Consider the following 20,176-nt stretch of genomic DNA (forward strand, 5'->3'; position numbering starts at 1 on the left):
GACATTTTTATGCTAACACACCTTCAATATCAGGACATTGGGGAAAACAAGGACATTTTCCACGTCCTCATTTTTCTGAGCACTCTAAAACATTCAAGACCACCCCCTCCAACCCAACATGCTCCCAGACCAAAAATATCCAATGTCCTAAAATATCACAGTTTCTGGAAAATAAATGTGTATGTAGGTGTGTTTTTGCTCATCTTCAATTTCACCGCCTAGTGGCCAGTGTTGGACCTTAACACATTTTTCACACACATTCAGTATGTTATTGTACTCATAAGTCACATAGTGTCCTCATATGTAGCATTAAAATCTGATTTAACCAAAATATACCCATAGCCAAAAGCTCAACAGATGGACATATTCCTGTAAGGATGGGTCCCAATGATTTTGATTCCCAGGTCTCTAGGATCTTGGGAAAGGCATGTTCCCATTTTTTACATTTCTGTCATACGTCCTGATATGTCATGAAAACGCGTGTGTGTGTGTGTGTGCCTGCCTGTTATGCACTTGTGCATGTAGGTGCTTTACCCTACGGTCACATTAGCTACAAATGGGGGAGAAGCAGCTGGCCAGCTATTTACTTGGTGTGACTGTGCACAATGTTTAATGATAGATTCTAAAGGATGGAAACACCCAACACGATCACTTTGAGTTTTTACTTCATGCTTGACTGCTTAACTGAACCAAAGTTCACTTGATTTGTTTCAGTCTCATGTTTTTCACAGTGACGTTCTTGTATCGCTAGTTAGCATGCTAACATCTCTTTAAGATCTCTTCTGAATCACTTCAGAAGTGTTATTTGGTTACAAAAACCAGCATTTTCAGATTTGGACGTGCTTATTTTTGATTGTTTACAAATTACATGAGAAAAAACTTTTTGGAAGGTGTTCCGCCATCTTGGTTTATTTTGTTAGTGTGAATGGACAGCTAACATCACACTGCCTTTTTACTTTGAATGGCAGTCAAGTAAGATACCTGCTCTGTTTGACAATGAATGGCATGTTGTTGCTTTACCTCCGTCACATGTAGTTAATGTGACCGTAGGGTTAAAAATGAAATTTAGTGTTTAGTTTAAAGGTTTGGTTGGATCCCTTGGTCTCCTGCCTAGTAAATCTCCATGGACGTGCCTACAGGTACAAGATATCTCTGCTCCGACACTCAGCAGAGCCCAGTAGTAATAATTTTGGAGGCGGGGGGGGGGGGGGGGGGGCATGGTCATTTGGCATATTTGCAATAATAATAGTAATGTACTCAAGTGTTGGACTGTCCAGGACATTCTGTGTAAAATTCTCCCTGAACAAGGGGTGGGTAATGCAAGAGTATGGCCAATATTATGTTCGTTGGAATGCCCATTTCAATAAAATGTCTGATTTCATCACAATTAAAACATAAATCACAAGTAACTCACCTGTTTGTGTCTATTATTGTCCTGTACAAATCCTTTTCTCATTCATTAAATGTCTTCCTTGTCAGCTGATGTCTTGCAAGTGTGTCGGAAAGTTGTGTGCACGCTCAAAACGTTGAGGGGACATCAGAGAGAGAACTTTCCCAATGGTTGTTGACATTAAGCTGCTTTCTCATATTGGCAGCAGAAAAACCATCACAGCACAATTTCGTCTGCAGTTGCAGACTGTAAGATGTGATGTGAGGCGTGGTCAATTTTCACAGATAACCACATGGACAATAATTTACTTCATTGAAACATTTTGTATGGCATTATATTAAAACAGCAGCTTTAAACATTTCTACCTATTTAAAACCAGGCAACTCTCTGCACTTAAATAATCAGTTTCTTGCTGTCTGTTTTTTCTCCTCATTAAAGATAAAACATCCATTTGCCACAGGAGGTGGAACTTTCCTTATCAGCCTCTCACTGAAAATAATGGGGCAACCAGTTTGTCCTGTTGTGCTCAGAGGCAAACAACGGAACATCCATGAGTTATCCATTTATCTTCTGTTCACGTCCAGAAGTGTTGCACACCAGTTTGCTGCTCAATCCATCAGAGCTCGAAGTCCACCAAAAACGATTAGATGATTTTTGTTACTGGACAAATTAGTTATTCTATTCCAGTCAACGCTTAGATTGCAAACTTTCAAATTGATGTTCATTGTCATGCAAATACTACCAGCGCACACTGATGACATCATCAACTCAATCAATCAACTTTTTTCTTGTATAGCGCCAAATCACAACAAACAGTTGCCCCAAGGCGCTCCACATTGCAAGGCAAGGCCATACAATAATTATGAAACACAGTCTACGTCTAAAGCAACATAACCAAGGGATGGTCCAGGGTCACCCGATCCAGCCCTAACTATAAGCCTTAGCGAAAAGGAAAGTTTTAAGCCTAATCTTAAAAGTAGAGAGGGTATCTGTCTCCCTGATCTGAATTGGGAGCTGGTTCCACAGGAGAGGAGCCTGAAAGCTGAAGGCTCTGCCTCCCATTCTACTCTTACAAACCCTAGGAACTACAAGTAAGCCCACAGTCTGAGAGCGAAGCGCTCTAATGGGGTAATATGGTACTATGAGGTCCCTAAGATAAGATGGGACCTGATTATTCAAAACCTTATAAGTAAGAAGAAGAATTTTAAATTCTATTCTAGCATTAACAGGAAGCCAATGAAGGGAGGCCAACACGGGTGAGATATGCTCTCTCCTGCTAGTCCCCGTCAGTACTCTAGCTGCAGCATTCTGAACCAACTGAAGGCTTTTTAGGGAACTTTTAGGACAACCTGATAATAATGAATTACAATAGTCCAGCCTAGAGGAAACAAATGCATGAATTAGTTTTTCAGCATCACTCTGAGACAAGACCTTTCTGATTTTAGAGATATTGCGTAAATGCAAAAAGGCAGTCCTACATATTTGTTTAATATGCGCTTTGAATGACATATCCTGATCAAAAATAACTCCAAGATTTCTCACAGTATTACTAGAGATCAGGGAAATGCCATCCAGAGTAACGATCTGGTTAGACACCATGCTTCTAAGATTTGTGGGGCCAAGTACAATAACTTCAGTTTATCTGAGTTTAAAAGCAGGAAATTAGAGGTCATCCATGTCTTTATGTCTGTAAGACAATCCTGCAGTTTAGCTAATTGGTGCGTATCCTCTGGCTTCATGGATAGATAAAGCTGGGTATCATCTGCGTAACAATGAAAATTTAAGCAATACCGTCTAATAATACTGCCCAAGGGAAGCATGTATAAAGTGAATAAAATTGGTCCTAGCACAGAACCTTGTGGAACTCCATAATTAACTTTAGTCTGTGAAGAAGATTCCCCATTTACATGAACAAACTGTAATCTATTAGACAAATATGATTCAAACCACCGCAGCGCAATGCCTTTAATACCTAGACATGCTCTAATCTCTGTAATAAAATTTTATGGTCAACAGTATCAAAAGCAGCACTGAGGTCCAACAGAACAAGCACAGAGATAAGTCCACTGTCCGAAGCCATAAGAAGATCATTTGTAACCTTCACTAATGCTGTTTCTGTACTATGATGAATTCTAAAACCTGACTGAAACTCTTCAAATAGACCATTCCTCTGCAGGTGATCAGTTAGCTGTTTTACAACTACCCTCTCAAGAATCTTTGAGAGAAAAGGAAGGTTGGAGATTGGCCTATAATTAGCTAAGATAGCTGGGTCAAGTGATGGCTTTTTAAGTAATGGTTTAATTACTGCCACCTTAAAGGCCTGTGGTACATAACCAGCTAACAAAGATAGATTGATCATATTTAAGATTGAAGCATTAAATAATGGTAGGACTTCCTTGAGCAGCCTGGCAGGAATGGGGTCTAATAAGCATGTTGATGGTTTGGATGAAGTAACTAATGAAAATAACTCAGACAGAACAATCGGAGAGAAAGAGTCTAACCAAATACCGGCATCACTGAAAGCAGCCAAAGATAACGATACATCTTTGGGATGGTTATGAGTAATTTTTTCTCTAATAGTCAAAATTTTGTTAGCAAAGAAAGTCATGAAGTCATTACTAGTTAAAGTTAATGGAATACTCAGCTCAATAGAGCTCTGACTCTTTGTCAGCCTGGCTACAGTGCTGAAAAGAAACCTGGGGTTGTTCTTATTTTCTTCAATTAGTGATGAGTAGAAAGATGTCCTAGCTTCACGAAGGGCTTTCTTATAGAGCAACAAACTCTTTTTCCAGGCTAAGTGAAGATCTTCTAAATTAGTGAGACGCCATTTCCTCTCCAACTTACGGGTTATCTGCTTTAAGCTACGAGTTTGTGAGTTATACCACGGAGTCAGACACTTCTGATTTAAAGCTCTCTTTTTCAGAGGAGCTACAGCATCCAAAGTTGTCTTCAATGAGGATGTAAAACTATTGACAAGATACTCTAACTCCCTTACAGAGTTTAGGTAGCTACTCTGCTCTGTGTTGGTATATGACATTAGAGAACATAAAGAAGGAATCATATCCTTAAACCTAGTTACAGCGCTTTCTGAAAGACTTCTAGTGTAATGAAACTTATTCCCCACTGCAGGGTAGTCCATCAGGGTAAATGTAAATGTTATTAAAAAATGATCAGACAAAAGGGAGTTTTCAGGGAATACTGTTAAGTCTTCTATTTCCATACCATAAGTCAGAACAAGATCTAAAATATGATTAAAGTGGTGGGTGGACTCATTTACTTTTTGAGCAAAGCCGATAGAGTCTAATAATAGATTAAATGAAGTGTTGAGGCTGTCATTCTCAGCATCTGTGTGGATGTTAAAATCGCCCACTATAATTATCTTATCTGAGCTAAGCACTAAGTCAGACAAAAGGTCTGAAAATTCACAGAGAAACTCACAGTAACGACCAGGTGGACGATAGATAATAACAAATAAAACTGGTTTTTGGGACTTCCAATTTGGATGGACAAGACTAAGATACAAGCTTTCAAATGAATTAAAGCTCTGTCTAGGTTTTTGATTAATTAATAAGCTGGAATGGAAGATTGCTGCTAATCCTCCGCCCCGGCCCGTGCTACGAGCATTCTGACAGTTAGTGTGACTCGGGGGTGTTGACTCATTTAAACTAACATATTCATCCTGCTGTAACCAAGTTTCTGTTAGGCAGAATAAATCAATACGTTGATCAATTATTATATCATTTACCAACAGGGACTTAGAAGAAAGAGACCTAATGTTTAATAGACCACATTTAACTGTTTTAGTCTGTGGTGCAATTGAAGGTGCTATATTATTTTTTCTTTTTGAATTTTTATGCTTAAATAGATTTTTGCTGGTTATTGGTGGTCTGGGAGCAGGCACCGTCTCTACGGGGATGGGGTAATGAGGGGATGGCAGGGGGAGAGAAGCTGCAGAGAGGTGTATAAGACCACAGCTCTGCCTCCTGGTCCCAACGCTAGACAGTCACAGTTTGGAGGATCCCAAAAAATTGGCCAGATTTCTAGAAATGAGAGCTGCTCCCTCTAAAGTGGGATGGATGCCGTCTCTCCTAACAAGACCAGGTTTTCCCCAGAAGCTTTGCCAATTATCAATGAAGCCCACCTCATTTTTTGGACACCACTCAGACAGCCAGCAATTCAAGGAGAACATGCGGCTAAACATGTCACTCCCAGTCTGATTGGGGAGGGGCCCAGAGAAAACAACAGAGTCCGACATTGTTTTTGCAAAGTTACACACCGATTCAATGTTAATTTTAGTGACCTCCGATTGGCGTAACCGAGTGTCATTACTGCCGACGTGAATTACAATCTTACCAAATTTACGCTTAGCCTTAGCCAGCAATTTCAAATGTCCTTCGATGTCGCCTGCTCTGGCCCCCGGAAGACAATTGACAATGGTTGCTGGTGTCGCTAACTTCACATTTCTCAAAACAGAGTCGCCAATAACCAGAGTTTGATCCTCGGCGAGTGTATCGTCGAGTGGGGAAAAACGGTTAGAGATGTGAACGGGTTGACGGTGTACACGGGGCTTCTGTTTAGGGCTACGCTTCCTCCTCACAGTCACCCAGTCAGCCTGCCTTCCCGACGGCACGGGGTCTGCCAGGGGGGAACTAACGGCGGCTAAGCTACCTTGGTCCGCACCGACTACAGGGGCCTGGCTAGCTGTAGAATTTTCCACGGTGCGGAGCCGAGCCTCCAATTCGCCCAGCCTGGCCTCCAAAGCTACGAATAAGCTGCACTTATTACATGTACCGTTACTGCTAAAAGAGGCCGAGGAATAACTAAACATTTCACACCCAGAGCAGAAAAGTACGGGAGAGACAGGAGAAGCCGCCATGCTAAAACGGCTAAGAGCTAGTAGCTACGCTAAGCTAGCGGATTCCCAAACAGGGAATCCGACACTAGACAGGCTGTGGAGCAGCACAGGTAACGCACGACAACAGTGCTAAAATAAAATAAAAATCCACTAGACAGGCTGTGGAGCAGCACAGGTAACGCACAACAACAGTGCTAAAAAATAAAATAAAATAAAAATAAAAATCCACTGGACAGGCTGTGGAGCAGCACAGGCAACGCACGACAACAGTGCTAAAACAAAATAAAAATCCACTAGACAGGCTGTGGAGCAGCACAGGTAACGCACGACAACAGTGCTAAAATAAAATAAAAATCCACTAGACAGGCTGTGGAGCAGCACAGGTAACGCACAACAACAGTGCTAAAAAATAAAATAAAATAAAAATAAAAATCCACTGGACAGGCTGTGGAGCAGCACAGGTAATGCACAACAACAGTGCTAAAAAATAAAATAAAAATAAAAATCCACTGGACAGGCTGTGGAGCAGCACAGGCAACGCACGACAACAGCGCCAAAAAATAAAAAAAAAATCCACTGAACAGGCTGTGGAGCAGCACGACAACAGTGCTAAAAAATAAAATAAAAATAAAAACGAAAGCGTTAGCAAGCTAGTTAGCTTGCCAACGCTGATGAAGGTTAGCTGATAAAAGAGCTCCGTCGCGATGCTTCGACCGTTAGAGGTCTTCTTTAGGCGTTGGAGCACGGTGAAAAAGTAAAAAAAAGTAAAAAAGTCTTGAAAAAGACTTAATTCAAAGAACTCAAACAGCTCAGTTCAAACAGCTAACAGATACAGCAGAACACCGCTGTGCTCCGGAACCAGAAAAAAGTCCACCCAGGTCCCAGGTCCAGGTCTTTTCCACATCATCACAGGTAAGATGTGGAAAAGATGAGAAAACATCATGAAAACTCATTATTTTTTTGCTTTTTGCAATGCGTTGGGGTCACGAAATGAATTTATTTTATTGTGGACGTTTAATGAACTTTCTTCAAAAAATGGGTGGGTTGATGCTTGGCCAGGCACGGTCCAGCACATGGATATGGTAATAATATTTACCTGGCTTTACCTTGGTCACAGTCATGTGACTGAGGTTAGCAACAATGTGACCGAGCCCAGAAATGAGGTTTGAGTTAATAGTGACAACAACAGAACAAAATTAAATGTATACAAAATGTCACGTTTCAAAAGAAATGTGGTAAAAGTTTTGACTTCTTGCTTCGGCAAGTGCGTGTCTTCAAATGATTAGGTGGATCCCTGCAGATGATCTCTCTTTTCTAAAAGAAATAGTACAGTAGGTGTATTGTTTGTGTACTCTGTCTGTTTATCTTGGTAACGTGCCCTGAGACGATGAGCAACCAGAAAGGTCAGATTTGGACGGCTGAATTTATGTAAGCAGTATAAAGAAGCCTTCTCACATGTTGAGTGGACAAGACAAAATGTGCACGTGGGTTGGGCCTTCAAATATTTAGCTGTCAGCGTAGCATTATCAGCACGCAGGCACAGGTTATGTGGAAGAACACGTTGATTTACACACCCCTGCGAGCACGTACTGTACCGTGGAGGAGACCTAAAGCTGAATTCATCACGTTCATATGGGAACAACAAGCAAGATTGCTGTGATATTACACAAATTATATTCATGGTCATAACATTTATTCACAGAACTGACAAAGTATTTATTTTAGAAGAGCAGAATACTTTAGCCAAACTAGCATGCATCTGTCTGTCTGTATCTGTCAGGAAAAGAGCAGAAGCCTCTTTTCATCTTGTGTCTATTGCGGAGTGAAATGTTCTTTGTGTTGCCACTGTTTGCAAAGTGTCTGTATTTTTGAATTCTTTGTGTGAATCTGCAGGAGACCCGCTATCAAATGTCAAGTTTTGCGCGTGCTGTAGGCTGCATTTGTTTGTGTTCTATGTGCTTGCAAGTGTTTCCTCAATTTGGTAGACATTTTTTTGATGCAACTCCCTGTTATTGAACAGATGCAGTTGTTTTTTTGTATTTGTGTACAAAAAAAAAAAAAAATACATTTCCTAGTGTTTTGGCCTCTCTCCTGGCCACCATATGTTACAGTATTAAAGCTGCAGTGTGTAAGATTTAGTGTCATCTGCTGGTGAGGTCACATATTGTATTTTGTCATTGCCAGTCACGTTTTTTTTCCCCCTTCACGTTTTCTCCTCTTTGTCTCTTTATTTCACAAAAATGAGGTTTCTGAAAGGTGTTAGTCTGCGCTAGCAACCAGTAGACAATGCATATTTTTACTTCAATTTTCTGGTCCTTCTGCAAAATGCAAAATACAGAGTAAGTACAGGTGAGCCCAGTTAACTCGCGTGAGTAGGGATCCACAAAATTGGGCAGCGAGTTATCTGAAGCTGCAAGTTAATAAGGTTCACCAAAAAAACTTAGTCAGCTTACCGTGTCAAATTACAGTAGCTTTGACCATTTGAAGTGTGATTCCTTCCTGGATGGTGATGATTTCTTCATCTGGAATGTGTTCATGATCTCCTCCTTCCTCCTTAGGCCGCTGCACTTCAGCGATGAGGGCTTCTTCAGTGCGGACGATTCTGGACGATTCCAAGTTTTTTGTTTATGGATCTGGATGTGACCTTCCTCTTTAGATCCTTCCCACTGGTTCAGATTGGGCCGGAATTTATACTTGCGGACGCGATTTTATTTCAGGCAGAACTTGGCCGAGCCAATAATCGGACTGTCCCATCAGCAGGGCATATTATCAGCTGATTATCGCCCAGACGATTATCAGTCTATCGCTAATTTATACTTGAGCCTGCCCCTCCCAGAAATGGTCAGATTTGACGAAAATGTCTACTGTCATACAGTAGTCAAAATTTTCAGGGTCCACAAATGCGCCGTGAGTAAAGCCAGATCGTGAGTTATGCATGCGCAAGTTAACAGGGCTCACCTGTACGTCCTTTTGCACTATGACATAAACAGGATGATGCAGCATGGCGGCTCCGTGAGGGGGCCCGCTCCCATGTAGATATGAAGGCCTCATTCTGAGCTTATGAAAAATATTGATTTGTTGGTACAACTTGCAGGTAATTATACACCAATGAATAGATCATGATGAAAGCTATATTCCATTTCTGCTAATAAACATGCTTAAATCCAACATACTGTGGCTTTAAAGAAAGCAACAAAAGGAAACTTTTTGAAACAGATGTGATGTCACATAAAATTTGACCACTTAGAAGAGACGTTAATATTAGAATGTAGGAACCAACTTTATTTATTTTATTTTTTGTCTTCTACCATTTTTAAAACACTTGGAGGATGACACACTGTCTGTTGAGAGTGATATCATGTCTGATTTGATATTTTTATTTAATGCACCGGGAAGGCCACATCTTTATTATGATTCCACTGAATCTGCACCATCTGCATGTCAAAGAAAGGGCTGTTAGTTCCTGTTTGTCTGTGAGTGCTCTTGTGTTTCTTGTCAAACCCCGAGGGTGATCAGTGTTAGTAGTCAGTTGTTGTTGCCTGGATCCCACATTTGAGTTGTTGGTGTATCACTGTGGCACAGGATCAGTGCGCTTCCAACCAGCCACCCAAAGCAGCGAGCAAAGTCTGTTGTTGAGAGCAAAATGAGTTTATAGGCATCGCGTAACTAAGGTACGTGAATTAAAGTGTGAGTTTGATTGTTTAAATAGGTAGTGCATATTTGTCTTCTTTGATAATAGAAGTCAAGATGTGTCTTTTCTGTTTGAGGATTCATATCACAGCTACAGTGGTGGGTTGGGCAAGTGAAGGTTGTGCAGGAACACCTGTGTGTAACATTTTAAAAATGCTGTTCACAGGCTAGCAGGGCCATCAAGACTCAAGCAGAATAGGCACCAAACAAGAAGTGTTTTTGTTGTTGTTGTTGTTGCACTGGGCAACACCGTAGTTAAGCTGTGGTGCTGTCACGGGTCATAGCTGATCCATGATCTGTACAGGCCGCCCTCCACGGACAGGCATGCCTGTGAAATGTGGATTAATGGTGAAGTTTGCATATTGGTGTGAAGTACAGATTTATTGTCACTGTGAATTGTTTTAACCACAATGCAGTCAGAGGGTTAGACGTCACTATGTCCAAGGAGTCAGTAAATGAGTCTTTCAGTCACTCCTCCCACACTTCCCCCGTCAAAATGCATAGAACACTGCCATTTACTGGATGGGAGTGTGAATAGCAACCAACATTGGTCGCTAGTCATTGTGAATTACATTGCACAAACAGAATTTTCAGTTTTGCAAATGCCTTTTGTTTACAAATGAAAAAAAGACATATTTACAAATACACATTTATTTGTAAGTAACGTGTGTTAGTTTTTACCAATAAATAAGCCAACCAACCAGTGAAGGACACTCATTTTTCCCATAATGCCTTTTGGCGCGTGTGTCTGTTAACACTCAAACCTTAAGAATTAGTGCATTACTTTAAAAGATATGTGCGATGCAGGGGTGGTGGCCAAGTGGTTAGGGCACTTGGTTTCGGTGCAGCAGGTTCCCTGCCACATTTCTCCATGCAGTGTGGAGTTGCGTCAGGAAGGGCAGCTGCTGTAAAATTTGTGCCAAAGCAGCGAGCAGTGTGCATAAAACCAGAAGCTCTGGCTCGTTATTCGTTTGGGGTTTGTGATCGCTTTTGCTTTTACTCAGAAGCCTCGGCGGTGCTTAAACTCAAAACTGGCTTATCAGTAGCTGACAGTGTACAAAGTCAGTGCTAAAAGTTAGCGGTCAGTGGTTAGCTGTAACTTCCGCAAACCTTTTTTAGCGGTTTATCGGTTTAGCATTTTAAAAAGTTGCGGATTAGTGGTTATCAAAACTAACTTTTTGGTTAGCTGTGCCCACCACTGCCTCCCTCGTGCCCCCTTGGGCCACTGCACAGAGCGTGGGCAGGGCCAAGGTGGCAGGTGGTCCAATGAGGAAAACTCATAACAGATGTGTCTGACTTGGCACTTGGAAAGCAAAGTTACATTCATTTCCCTTTTCTTTTACGATCTAAAACCATGTTCCATTACAAACAGTGAGTTTTGTGATCTGATGCACCTCTGTTAAGCCGTATGTCAGATTTGAAGGACCAAAAACCTTTATGTCCAAACAACTAAACATTTGAACTCTAATAAGATTCAGGGTTCTGTGGGATCATGATGAAAATCAAGTGACGCAGAGGTTAAGCTGGAATCAGAATCCTAAATTTCTGTTTACATAAACCTCCTAGTTATTTATGAGAAGATATAGAAAAGGTCAAGGATGAAACGAGGGCAGAGAAGAAGAGATAGGGAGTGATGAGCCAGCGTAAAGAGATCTGACACAGTCACATCAGAGTCTATTTATAGCAGCAATGTGACCTGTTAGCAAAATGACGTGACATTTAGTGGCGAACACCAAGTATCAAAACACACACAGAGATGGAGAGAACACAACTGGGCCTCCATAACTATTTCAGCTTTAATGTAAAAGAAAGTAACCCGTTCAGTTGTGCATATCATGCTGTTTTTTGTTGCACACGTGTTCGCTTGTGTGCAGATAACTGTCTTACGACGTGTTAACACCCATGTAATAGCTTGTCTTTGCTTCCTGGATGGCTTTTGAAAAGAACAGCTTTCAGGGGGTTGAACATTGCTGTGAAGTTTCCTCGCCACCTGATCCAGCCACACGACACGCTTCAAAACACAACACAACAACGTTCATTGTATCAAGTAAAGGAGGTGATTGTGTCAGTCACAGAGTTGAAATTGTCAGTCACCAGAAGTTTGAAAATTGTGTCACAGTTCACCAGAAGTTTGAAACAGAATTAGAATAATCTTTTACAGTTTTTCTTTCAACTCTGCAAAGGGATGTGTTTTATGCTGTAGACCAGGTAGATCAGTGGAATAAATAGTTGGTCTACCAGTCTATAGATCTGGGTTTGATTTCCATTCTTGCTACCTGTCTGTGTCCTTGAGTGCCCTTTTCTGAGGAAGTAACCTATGATATACTGGTGCCCTGTCCAGGAGGAATAGTAGATTCTCTCATCTGCTTCGTGCTACGGTATCTGGGGGATATTCACTGTACACACAAAATAATGATAAATTGCACTAATGCTATTGAGCACCATTTGTTTTTTGTGTAGTACAGGGGTGGTGGCCAAGTGGTTAATGTGCTTGGTTTGAGTGCAGAAGGTTCCGGGTTCAAATCTCACCGCTGCCACATTTCTCCAAGTAATGTGGAGTTGCGTCAGGAAGGGCATCCATTTTAAAACCTGTGCCAATTCAACATGCAGATCCACCTTGGATTTGCTGTGGCGACCCCGAGTGCAAACAAGGGAGCAGCCGAAGGGACTTACTTACTGTTTTTTGTGTAGTACCAATGTGGCAGTTCTCTTTTGTGTTGCTTTATTTGACAGTATGGCTAAAGCAGATGGTCACCCCACTGTGACTGGTCTGCTTGAAGTTTCTTCCTTTTGACTTGACTGGACTCACGGCCTATGTAGGATTTACTTTGGTAATAATAGAATGGCTGAGAGTATCTCAGATCTGCATTGGTTTCTGTGTTTGTGGTTCATAAGGTGATCTTTTACATTATGTGTTCGTGTGGGTTCCCTCCAGATGCTCTGGTTTCCTCCCACTTCCAAAGACATGCAGGTTAGGTGAATTGGCAACTTTAAATTGACCGTAGAATGAGTTTGTCTATATGTGGCCCTGCGACAGACTGGCCTCCTGTCTAGGGTGTACCCTGCCTCCTGCCCTATGTCTGCTGGGACCCCCCACCGGAGTGTGTATAGAAAATGAATGAATGTCCAGTTATTTAGTTTGTAAAATATAGGGAAATGCAAAACATAGTGGAGAAAGTCAGTTGAAGTTTGAAGCAAAGTTTACACCTGAAAATCAGTTGCTTTAACTGTTCACTTAAATATTTTCAATTTGCAATGATATAAAACAGGAAAGCAATTTAAAAACATATTTGAGAAGCTAAAACTCATAATGGCATAAAAAAATCTGTTCCGTATCTGTTAATCGACAGATCATTGCATCTCTTCTATTGGACTTCAGTCTTCCAGCATATTTTGCCCATAATTGATTAATTTTCCCTCTTTGAGCTGTAGCTATTCTGTGACTCGAGTGAAATGGAAGTAAAGGTCAAACCTATTCTGCAGCCGGTTGAGTTACTGTGTTGTTGTTGAGCAGCTGAGCTGGTGAATTTGCCCACATAATGAAATGACAGTTCTTATCCTCTGTTGATGAAAGTAATACCCCTATTCCACAGAGCACCGTTCCTTCCCGTTTTATCCCAAATAGCAACAGTAACTTCTTGGTCCATCTTTTTTCAATCTTGAACAAACTTGGTATCTGCAGTACTTACAGCCATCATCGCCACCAGTTTTGTAATCGTGGTGAAATTTTCAAACTGTTCAAAAATTTCATCCCGATTCAACAAATTGGCGTTCGCTTCAAGGGTGTTCGTAGTCTTAACAGCTTCAGTCATGTTTGCACATCTTTAAATGGGGTAGTCCTAGTGAGTACAGCTTGAAACTTGTTCAGTTGTGTTCCATTGAGGTAAAAATTTGTTGCACTTCTGGCTAAGAAGCAGCTTTACTTTCGTTTTCCATTCAGTTGCCAGGTATGCACTTTATAAGCCAGCCTGAAAGGAGACATGCCAGAGTAAGCAGTTTCATCTCGTTTTTGCACTGGATTGTGGGGGGATCGTAATAGAATGGTGCCCTGTGGAACAGGGGTGTAAGTGGTTATGATTAGCATGTTTGTGACTCACATCTACCTTCAGTTTTATTCGTAAAACTGAAACTGGGCCGCATTGTTTGAATGGGTTTGTTTTGTGACCAAATATGCACACATGGAATAGCTGGTGAAGGAATTTATTAAAGAGAAATGAAAACATTTCTGGGCAACAGATGGTGGTGAGGATGTTTGGTGCAGCCAGTAGACTTGACATTGTGTAAAGACATGCATGATGTGGTGGGGGGAGTAGACGTGGAGAAGATCTGACATGGTGTGGAGACTCAGGGGAATGTGACTTGATATAGTGTGAAAATGTGGCATAGCGTGGTGATCTGACAGGAGGTGGAGACTTCATGAGCCATGAATTCATACTGCGGTGTGTGGAAGAAACTTTATGTCGTTTAGATAATTGACATAGTGGACATTGATGTGGAAACGAGATGTATCTTGTCCACTTAACATGTTTTACCCCATGTACACACGGGGACAAAGCAAGCACCAGGCAGGTGTACAGTGTTGTCAAGACCCAAATAACCAAGGCCAAGACTTTAACTGTCAAAGCTGAGGCCCAAGGTCAAGAGCAAAGCTTGAAACCTCAAGACAATGCTGAAAAATAAAGAGAAGGAAAAATTAAATTGATTGAACAGAGGTTCACACAACAAAGAGACAGAATATCAACTTTTATATCTAAAATGTGCATATTATGAAAGTAAAATTCATGCTCTCTTTTGTACAAGTTGTTGAGGTATCAAAATTGTACTTAAAAATAGAACAACTGTAGTGATCGAGGCTTTCATTGAGATGTGTGCACTGCTTCATTTGTAACTTTTCTTCATTCATTTTCTGCTGCTTATCTGGGTCCGGGGTAATGGTGGCCGCACACGAAGCAGCTCTCTCACACTTTCCTATCCTCTTCCTCTGGGCCTCCTCCTAGTTGGCCGTGCCTGGAAGACCTCCCAAGGGAGACGACCAGGGAGTATCTTTGCCAGATGCCCAATCTACCTCAGTAGATCTACTTGAAGTCCCTCCTGGATATTCAAGCTTCTCGCCCTCTCTTTAAGTGTAAGCCCAGATACCAGACAGAGGAGTCTCATTTCCCATGTTGGTATACACAATCTTGTCCGTGATCATAGGTGAGGATAGGAGCGTAAATCGGCCGGTAAATAGAGGATTTCGCTTTCTGCACCATAACGATCCAGTACAGCATCCACAGAACCTTAGATGCAGCCCAGTTCCATTTGTTAATCTCATGCTCCATCTTACCCCCACTTGTGAACAAAACCCCGCAATACTTGAACTCCTGAACTTGGGGCAATATCTCCACAATCCATTTTCTGAAAGAAGATCATGGTCTGGAGGTAATGCTTCTTATATCTCAGTTGCTTCATACTTGTCCTCAAACCTACCCAGCGCACATCAGACAGGTTCCCCTACCTGGATCAACACATTATCATGGTGGAGGTGTTTTTAGACAAAGTGCAATCCAAAAAAGACCCTTCACGTGTTGACACAAAATGGAAAGGGTCGCCTCACCCAGACCAGGGAAAGGGGTCTTTTCCTGGAGCCAGGCCTTGGGCAGGGGGCAGGGTGGTCGTCTGGATGCGAGGGAAGCTAGCAGGCGAGCACCGGGTGGCTGGGTCTGCAGCCATGGAGCTCAGTCGTGTGGGCTCACCACCCACAAGGAGAGACTGAAAGGTTCTACGAGTACAAACTGACACTCGTATGAAGGGCAAGAGCTCTTTTGTGAATTTTTAGTACAGTAAATGTTTTGTAGATTTAGTGTGCATTGTTGCTTAATTAATTCACAAAATGACGTAGGCATGCAACACATGAATGGTGTGTATGTGATGATCATCTTCATTGAGGAACCAGCAATGAGAAGTTCATTGTATTTTTCCACCACGTTTTCATGATATTGCATTAGTTTCACAGCAGAAGTGTACCACTCACTCACCACGTTGCTTCTTGTTCTGGAAAAAGAAGAATAAAGTAAGCGAAAAGAGGCTGTACTGCTGTAGAGAAGCCTGTAATATGACTGTGAATGCAGGAGATGATGCAGGTGGTTTGGATGTGATGGGTACCAATCTCCACCTGACAGCATGATTGATTTGAAAAGTACCAGGCTAATTTTAGAGACATTTGGTGGATGCACGGACCAAGTAACAATCTAGTAAATTTTGGTATATTCATTAAATTCTCAAGAAGTATGTCCTGGTTCTTCATGAAAAAAAGATGTATTTCTAGCAAAAATGATATATGTGTAGGATTTAGGGTTGATCCAAATGAAGGTCTGACTCCCAAAGCATGTAATGCATCCATTCAGTTATTCATTTTCTGTTATATAAATAATGAATGTTTATGAGTTGAATGGTATGAATATTTCATGAATTTTTATTTATTTATTTCATGAATAATTCACCGAATTAAATATTTGTTCTTTTGAAAGAATGTAAAAACTTTCATTATTTGTTTTATATAATGGCTAAAATATACCCTTGTCATTTGATATTTTATTATTTTAAAAACAACAGAAAAGGGACTTACATTTTGGTGTTCCACTACTGCTAAAGTCCAAATTGTGATGTGTAGTCCGGTGATGCAGTGCACTGACTTCGGACTTCCATTAAAAAAAAAAAAGACTTTGTGTAGTTCCTCAGTCCAACCAAAAATCAGGTCAGCTTTTCAGCTTTTTATCTGAACAGCTCTTCATGCATCCAGATGGCTTACATCTGAGTGGATTGTGTGTGTGTTCCAAGAATTAGCACCGTCAGTTAGTGAAATCAAATTGTTGTGTTGGGAAAGTGTAAGTACACGGACCCACAACAGGGGGCGCAAATGAACGGACAATAGAATAGGTCAAATAACAACACTTTACTGTTGCGAACGTGCACAACAAACACAACAGATTCCACAATAGATCAAAGGTCAAATTACAAGGTGTCGTGTGGGCAGGCTCGAAGATAGGAGACGCCTGTCCAAAGCAGAACCGGAACCACACGATTTCCTCCGCCACCAGACCCCGGGAATACTGGAGCCACCAAGTCCCGAACTCCCAGGTGGCCACTGCCTCCGCGTGTCGGACCGGGTACTGCTGGCGAGGAACAAAAACACAATTAAACGTGGGTGCATCTGCACCCAGCAATCTGCACGGCAGGGAAGCTACCTCCACCTCTCGTTGGAGAAAAAGTCTGTTATCACTCACAAAAATCACAACAAAAAGGCTTTCTATCAAGCAGTCAGGCTGAGGATATTACCTTTCAGGTAGAACGATATCTCGGCAAAGAGGTGGAGATGACGTCTTGCTGATATACCGATGCAGATCAGATGAGTGGTGACAGCTGTCACAGGTGATGAGTGTCAGCTGTCACCCTGGCTGCTCCTGTGAGGCGGCAGCGCCCTCTGGTGCCTGGAGCCCGCACTCCAGGCAGGGTGCCCTCTGGTGGTGGTGGGCCAGCAGTACCTCCTCTTCAGCAGCCCACACAACATGTTGTCTCGCTTGTGTTGTTGTCCCAGGTCAGCGCTTGTGCGCGCGTGTACTATAAAAAGAAGACTGTGTACAGCTTCAGTGCAGTGAAAAAAATAAATCACATCAGAAATTAGTCCAGCATGTCATTCTAACTTCCTGCTAACAGCCTCCATGTGTGTGTGTGTGCAGAGTGCAATGATACCAAACATATGGAACCAAATTTGCACTCTAAATGGAATCAAATCACACTCTAAATGCAATGCAACACAAATGGGACGAAGAATCCATGTCATGTGACATACAAAACGCCAAGCTGGAGCCTATCCCAGCAGTCATAGGGCAAGAGACGGGGTACACCCTGGACAGGATTCCAGTCTATCACGGGGCACATAATACACTTATTGTATATGAATAATTTCATCCGTATGCGTATGTAAGTGTTGAGCTTGTAGAGAGATTCATTTATATCAGCGGTGAAATTTATATCTGTGTGTTTTCAGCCCTTAAGATCAAGAAATTCCACGGAGTCATGGAGTCAGAGGTGTTTGGCGATGCTGATACCTTTGCAGGAGAACAAAGGCACACACTCTGTACTTCTTGTGTTACTGTATGGTTGTGAGACTTGGATACTAACCAGTGACCTAAAGCAACAAATAGATATCGTTGGTATTATGTCTATTTGGAGGATCCTTGAGTATCACATTAATGACTGTGTTAATCAAGTGGTTACTTAGGGAGATTAAGATGAGTAGTATCACTTGCATTGTGAGGAAACATCAACTACGGCATTTTGGGTACCCAGATACCTCACTGTTGAGGACCCCAGGAACTGGAGAAAGCCAAGGGGACAATCCCATGAAAAAATTTTGACAATGAGTTGCTACATTTGTGATTAATCCTACCAACAAACTAACATCGAAGACATAATTTCAAATCTTGGTGTTATAGTGAGACAAACGTGCGGGTAAATTGAACTTACAGTAACCCCACGGTGCCCCCCCCCCCCACCACCACCAAAGCTTGTGTCACTGCCTTTAATTAACCCAGAAATCCCAACATGCTCCCTGTCGATGCCCTGTTAACACAGATTAGTTTTACCTTCTAATCCTTTATGTGGAATTTATTTTGTCATTAAGTGTTGCAAATTAGCTCAGGAGGTTAGGACATTAGTGCATATTCACATGTGGTGCTCTGAGTGGGCGTGTGGATTGACACCTAGAGTTTTTTGGGGTTGTTTTTTTTTTTGTTTTTTTTCTTCCTGATTTGATGGAACCAGACTGGAAAGAGGAAATAGGACGTGAGGTTTGAGTCAGGTTGTCCCATTTCTACAAATTAGTATTTCATGTTGTGATGAGCAGTTTTGTGTCATTTTATTATTTTGCTCCTGGAGCTACAAGATGATCCTCCTGTCATATTGTTCCAACAGGACTGCACAGTCTATGAAAAAGAAAAGGACATCATTTCTGTGGTAAGTGGACCATGTATTCATATCAACTGTTTTTTTTCCATGTGATTTCATCAAAGCAGACCTAATGTCATCTGAATCCGTATGTCATGATATGCTTGAACATCTAGTGCCGTCAGTTGGTGGCCGTGTGTGATGAGATCCTGAGCTCTAGTCCTGAGAAGCTTCTTGCCCACACTGCTGAGTTGGAGAGTGTTGACCTTGTGCCCGTGTCACCTGGTGAAAAGCTGGTAAACAAGCCTCCTCTCTCCAGTTGATGAATGTGCCGTTCACAGGACGTTCAATTTTAAGCTTTGAGAAGCACGCCCACGGAGTGGAGTCTGTGGAATATAATCGAAGAGGTTTTCCATTGTAGTCCATAGACCATGTAGGTTTTTGGCATTATTTAAGATGTCCAAAACAACACTTTCAATCCAGCATCAGTATACTGTACAGTTGCACGGCCAGTAGATGTGGACGTGATAAGAGCGCACTTTTTCATTCATGTCATTACATGACTGTACGTGACTGGGTCATCTACAGAGGAACAGACGGTCCATACTTGTATTGTTCGTGCGATAAGAGGGATTCAATAAAATGGGGTGTTTTGTTTTTATGGTGTGTGGCATTATTTTTTTTTTTAAATACATTTATGTCCTTGTTGATTTCAGGCATTTTTCTGCACCTTTTATAGGACATCAATGGTAGCACAGTAGTAAAGTTTCTGGCTGGCAATCAGAGCTTTTGTAAATTGCAGGTTCAAATCCCGTGGGTGGTATGTATTTCTTTTTTTTTTTCTTTTTTTTTTTACAGCAGCTGCGCGATGTGGTTACACATGCTCCAGCTGCTCGCACTGTGTTCCCAAGTGTGCACTATACCGTTGCAGTGGGATCATTCACGCCTGCCTGACCATGTGTCCCTCCCGACATCAGCTCGATGTTTTCGTGGTTCGCTCATACGAGCTGTTTCGCTGTGATTCACCCTGATTTGTACTTATTCATACTATGTGTGAAGGGGCCCTAACTCTTTTTTTCACATCTACATGGGTAAATGTAATTTTCCAAATATTCTTCCCCTTAATTTAGCTTCAGTTGTTTAAGTGATCTCATGTTGCAGTGGTGATTATTCGTGCTGGGCGTTCTGCCCGGTTGATTGCTCCTCTGAGTTATTTGTATGTAGATATCTTCATATTTCTCCCACTTGAATGATTTGCGCTTTGTTTGGCTTGTATTTATGTTTTGCATAATTGCATGCTTGTGGGTGGCGAT

The 20,176-nt window shown here is 41.7% G+C and overlaps 1 protein-coding gene across 1 annotated transcript in view; it reads left to right on the forward strand.

Annotated features, from left to right (window-relative positions):
• The window catches only part of cnksr1 (connector enhancer of kinase suppressor of Ras 1), a 76,808-nt gene that overhangs the window by 26,419 nt on the left and 30,213 nt on the right, over positions 1-20,176 (forward strand). The window contains 2 exon segments of the mRNA XM_034195448.1: positions 18,891-18,932; positions 19,040-19,159. Of these exon segments, the coding sequence (XP_034051339.1) occupies positions 18,891-18,932; positions 19,040-19,159 (162 nt within the window).

This window comes from Thalassophryne amazonica, chromosome 19 (assembly GCF_902500255.1).
Source record: "Thalassophryne amazonica chromosome 19, fThaAma1.1, whole genome shotgun sequence".
Lineage (NCBI taxonomy): Eukaryota > Metazoa > Chordata > Actinopteri > Batrachoidiformes > Batrachoididae > Thalassophryne > Thalassophryne amazonica.